General features: G+C 35.2%; 1 protein-coding gene across 1 annotated transcript in view; it reads right to left on the bottom strand.

Annotated features, from left to right (window-relative positions):
• Positions 1 to 5,799, bottom strand: part of vwa5b1 (von Willebrand factor A domain containing 5B1) — a 70,551-nt gene that overhangs the window by 3,525 nt on the left and 61,227 nt on the right. The window contains exon 21 of the mRNA XM_015391036.1: positions 4,059 to 4,182. Within this exon, the coding sequence (XP_015246522.1) occupies positions 4,059 to 4,182 (124 nt within the window). The remainder of the gene's footprint in view (positions 1 to 4,058; positions 4,183 to 5,799) is intronic.

The raw sequence follows: 5,799 nt of genomic DNA, 5'->3' as shown, positions 1-5,799 counted from the left end.
TATATATATATATATATATATATATATATATATATATATATATATATATATATTTAGGTTATCATTTAAACCGTGTGTGACTTGGGGGGGGTCATTACAATCATTGAACAACTGGCATATCATGTTAAAACGTGTGCTGGTGTTGGTCTATAGTTAAAATCTGCCAGACAATCCGGAGTGTGAGAAGAATGTGACAGTGGCTTGTTTTCTTTTCATGTTGACTCATTGTTCACCACCTCCACCTGCACCACCTCCACCACCCTAACCCTAACTCAACCCAATTTAAGACATTCCCACACGACTCAGAAATTGGCCCCAAAAAATCTTACAGTCTATGCCCAGCCTTAAATTCATTTTTCAAAATTTTAGTATCACAAAGTTAAAGTCAATCACTATACAACATTATTTTGTACTATTGCTAATAGAAGGCAAGTTATTGCAAAAGCTTATAATGTGTTTCCCCTTTTGTTATATTAATGGTGCCTCCCATCCCTTTAGCAAGCCCATTTTCCCTCAGTCAATCAATTAAGTAATTACATCAAATTCATCGTTTTCATAGCATAAATATCAGTTTCAAGGTGATTTGAAATTTATTTTTATATGTAAAGAATATATATTGTCATATAATTAGAAGAAAAAAAACAATGATCAACATCTCTGCCTCTGACAACTCTTTGCAATCTATCTGGTAAGGTTACTGCTCCAGTTTGCAGACACAGCACCAACAGATAAAGACACCCATCCCAGTTGACACAGAAGGTGCCAAAAAGATGTTGCAACAACCTGTAAAAAAATATAAAACATCCGTTTATTAAATGCTTACAGGGTTTTACTGCACATCAGGTGAGTTGCACCAATAAATCTCCCACTATGGCCCTATTGATACAAAATAGCCTTTTGAAAGTGCTTTAGGCTCCACCCCTTACGGTAAATATAACACATCCTTTGGTGACTAGTTACGATATAGCATGGCTGTCAGAGAAGAATAATTTCCAAAGAATGATCTGTTAAAAAAGTAGGGAAATACTAATATAAATAATAAAGATAAAGAGATGGAGAGAAACAGACAAAGACAGAAGGAAGGAAGGAAGGAAGGAAGGAAGGAAGGAAGGAAGGAAGGAAGGAAGGAATACAAAATGATGGAGATGTAGAAAAACTGATAAACATTAATAAAGAAATATAAGGAGAAAAAAAAACAGCATTTTCTGATTTTTTGACTGCTGTTGTTTGAAACCATCACTTTAATGCCTACATTTATTGTTTTTTTCTGATGAAGGACAAACATCCTTAACAGACTAAAGGAAGGCCATGTTGAAGCCTGCATGCAGCTTTCAATAAAACGACCAGATGTCTCCCACTTTCCATCCACAGAGACGCTAGATATTTTCTTCCAGATTGGTGGCACAACAAAAGCTGCACACTTTCTCAAGAACTGATAAACGTTTCAATATCTATTAAATGTCTTTATTTAACAGCATGCTGTGTTTCTATTGACTATTTTATTGAATTCATAAAAAACAATCAATTGCCATATTTCTGTTATTAAAAAAAACACATAACAATCATGTCTCCTTAATGTGTGTCAGAAATAGACTGTATTCTCACTCAGAACTTTCTCTCCTTTCTACAAACCTTTAATTTTAAATCAAAAATCAAAAGCAAATGTGGTTTCATAGTAGTTTGATTTTGATTTCGTTCTAGATCTAAATGTTTTTCCTTTAATTGATTGAATCAGAAATGGAATGGTTTGTCAAAAAATAAGGATAAATACTTTATTCTTAAACAAGGAATGTACCTCAGTGGAGAAACAAAAAAGCCTGTTCTGTCTGCCATCTGAAACATTTACATCTGCTGTACTGTCCAAAGTAAAAAGTTTGGCTAAACTCAACCAAAGTAAAACATTTAAAGTAACAATCATCTGATAAATATGTCCAGTGAGGATAGTCTTTGCTTTTGACATGTAGAAAATTAAAACTTCAACCTCTTTCTCTCTTCTCAAACTTTTAATCCGTAATAGCAGATGGCTGCTCACACTGAGCCTGATCTCGCTCGAGGTTTCTTCCTGTTAAAGGGGAGTTTTCCCCTCTGGCGTCGCTACATGCATCCTCAGTATGAGGGATTGCTGCAAAGTAAATAACACAATGCAAGCGACCGTATACTCTCGCTGCATGCAAGAGGAGTAGAAGCTGCAAATCAGACACTCCATGCCATCTGCTGGGTTTTATTAGATGGAAACTTTTAACACATTGGAAAAAGAAACTGAATTTGACTGTTTGATAGGAATGATTAAACCAGAATATGTACTTTACTTGGAGTCTGTCTGTTGAAGACAGAAGACAGAAGTTTGTTTTAATTTGGCATACTGTAGGACGAAAAACTAAACTGAAAGTAAACAAAATCAGCAGACGCATTTCTTCCTGTAACACCTGTAGCTTTGTTAGAAAAAAAGGATTTTGAAGGCTAGGCTTTCAGTACTCAAAGCGTGCAGATACAAGGTATAAATTTGAGATCAACCGATCAAGGTTTGGATCCTTTTTATTGGTCCTGATATGTTCTGCTGATACTTTGGGGCTGATTCTTAATACTGATGTTTTTTCTTCCTCCATTTACATGATATAAATAATATATTAGAAATGCTAGACAAGTTTCCATTTAAACAACAAAAAAAAAAAGACATTTAGTAATGAATCAAACTAAACATTAACAATGGATGGCAAATGGAGCGGGCGGCAATGAATGCGCTTCATGTGATTTCAAGGCGTGGCTGCAGAATACACTAATATAAACCTTTCTGGCTGGGCCCCCCTTTTATGTGCAAAAAAGACTCAATGTCACTGTGGATCCACACGTTTGAATTGAGAAAGCTTCCTGGAGAGGTAGCGACACATCTTCAAATCTTGGAAACCAAGTCCAGTGAAATTTTTTTTTACTTTTACGGAATGACTATGACCTGGATGACTGGGAATCTTCATCAGCATGTGCAAAAAAGGCTTGTAAGCCCGCTCCAACAGTTTTACCAATTGCACAAAAAAGTCTGCTGCATTAAACTAAATATTGTAATAAAATAAACTACAATCTTTACAATCTGCCCCCGCGACCCGACCCCGGATAAGCGGAGGAAGATGGATGGATGGATGGATGGATAAACTACAATCTACTTGAAATCACTGAAATAAAAACTTTAAAGTACAATGATCTTCAGTTTAGCCTAAAATTCTACTGTATAATCGAATTCAATATTGCTATCAAGAAACTGGGTCATTTATTCAATTTATCCCGCCTCCCCCAACACTTACACTGCACCACCTCCAGGGGGCGTATCCTCCAGTGTTTGAAAACTGCATTTGGGAATCGGCCAATGTATGCAGATATTGGCAGACAGCAATGCAAGAAAGAATTGTTGAATACTGGCCAGAAAATTAGGCCGACAGATATATCGGTCTATCTCTAGTACTATTTAAACTTTAGAAGTTTAGAGAATATTGGGAGGAAGTAGTGATAGTTTTTTTTTTCTGTTTCTCTAGCGTGTAAAAAAGAAAAGGAAAGGTCTTGATAATGTAAAGATGTTTATGATATTCTGAAGCAGAGAACCTGAGAGATGTTCACTGTGTTCATCAGACTGACTGCCTGTGGTAAAATAAATGCTCTCCAATGTGGCTTTTTTTTTTTTTTATAGAGCTTAGTAATGCTGACCTGAGGGTAAAAGTCTTAACCAGAGATTTCAAACCATTCTACAGTAACTCTGAAACCATCCCCTTTATAGAAACTCTAGTTAAACAACTTTATCAACACCATGATGCGAGGTCAATAGATCGCAAATGTGCTAATAACAATGTTTTTGTTTTTATACTTCATGCACATCGATAACCTGTGAGGGAGAAGATTTGCAGGGGAAGAAAAGGAGCTGTCTAATTGTCTGCTTAGATGCTACATGATTTATCACCTCAGACTAGAGTTTCTTTCTCATGTTCTCTGCCATTAATTCATATCAATCACACTCAAGTAAACCTGAATGTTAAAATAGCATTTACTAAAAACAGTATAGATCTGCTGCTCACCAGGGGAATGTAGTCTTTGTTCTCGTTTTCACTCTCTCCTATTGAATCACCGGACTTGCTGTGAGATCGACACATGAATCCTTTGGCAGCTCGGGTCAGTAGGCGAGTCCTGCTGAGGGCCAGCCTGGAAGAGGAGAGCAAGAGAGGAGTTATCTGAAGACTATCTGCAACATTTTAACTCAAAACATAAAGAACCTTAAGACAACTTAACAGCCTTAATAAATAATTAATACAATAAGGGAGGGAGGGTACGATTTAAGGGGAAATTTTAAGACTAATAGATGTAGAACAACAAGGAAAAGATTATGTTTATCAATTTGCGGACTTAAATTGTGGAACAAACTAAATGAGAACCTAAAGCAATGTCCAAATATATTCCTTTTCAAAAAAAATGTACAAAGAAATTATTTTTTAAAAGGTATAGAGAAGCATTGTTTGTGTTTTTTGTTTTGTTTATTTGTATATATATATATGAAGGTATATATATATATGAAGGTATATGTGTATATATATTTATGTATGTATATGTGTAGGTAGGTATTTATTTATATGGATATACATAGCAGCATAATTATAAATATTGTAAATTGAAGAAATACAAGAATTAAAGGGGTAGGAGCACATAAGTTTTACTTCTTCCTACTCCTTTTCGCACATGTAATAGAGGTATATTAACTCAGGAAAGAAGGGTACCTTGTTTGTTGTTTTTCTCTCCAATGTTTTTAAACATTTAAACTGTTTTATTTTTTTTGTTTGTTTTGGGGTTTTTTTGTTTTTCTCTTGCATGTTCGAAATAAAGAATCCAATCCAATCCAAAAAGGTCCAAAAAATAAAAAGGGACACTCTAATTTAATGAAATATTTTCATTGAATACTTTTTTCTGTACAAGGTCGAATGTGCTGACAGCCAAATCACAAAAATCATGAGTGGAAATCAAATGTATTATCTATTGGGGGGCTGCATTTGGAGTCACACACAAAATTAAAATGGGAAAAACACACTTCAGGCTTTGATTTAATGTCCTTAAAACAGGTCAAAATGAGGTTTAGTATTGTGTTTGGCCTCCATGTCCCTGTTTGACTTCTCTACAATGCCTGTGCATGGATGGTCTCCTGTTGGATCTCCTCCTAGATCTGGACTAAAGCCTCCACCCACTCCTGGACAGTCTGTGGTGCAATGTGACGTTGATGATCAGATCGAGACATGATGTGCCAGATGTGCTCATCGCATTCAGGTCTGAGGAAATGTAGTCCAATCCGTAGCTTCAATGCATTAATCTTGCAGGAACTGCACACACTCTCCAGCTACATGAGGTCTAGCATTGTCCTGCATTAGGAGGAACCCATTGCACCAGCATTTGTACAACAGTATGTGAAATTGTCAATCAGTGTTTGTTCTTATGTGGACAGTTTGATTTCACTGAACTTTGATTAAATTGAAGTTATATTGTGTTTTTAAACTTTATGACAATAATGAAATGCATAATGGACTTGACATTTTAAAATCTCAAATGCTATATGAATGGAAAAAAAGGAAAACAAAAATTTACAGCAGCAGATAGCACTAAAATTATCTGTTGAACAATTTTGCAAAGTCTTACTTTAAATATATCGGCTGTATTTTTATTTATATCTACTTATTTTTGCACCGAGAAATATAGTATAAATGTTTAAAGTATTGGAGAAAAAAAGACCAATTTCAAGTTGGTGTTTCCATAGCAATGTTTCATCATTCCTTTTAT

The sequence above is a fragment of the Cyprinodon variegatus genome, unplaced genomic scaffold (assembly GCF_000732505.1).
Source record: "Cyprinodon variegatus isolate N-32 unplaced genomic scaffold, C_variegatus-1.0 Scaffold522, whole genome shotgun sequence".
NCBI lineage: Eukaryota > Metazoa > Chordata > Actinopteri > Cyprinodontiformes > Cyprinodontidae > Cyprinodon > Cyprinodon variegatus.
The sequence above is the reverse complement of the archived record's forward strand: the minus strand, read 5'-3'. Positions and strand labels throughout refer to the sequence as shown.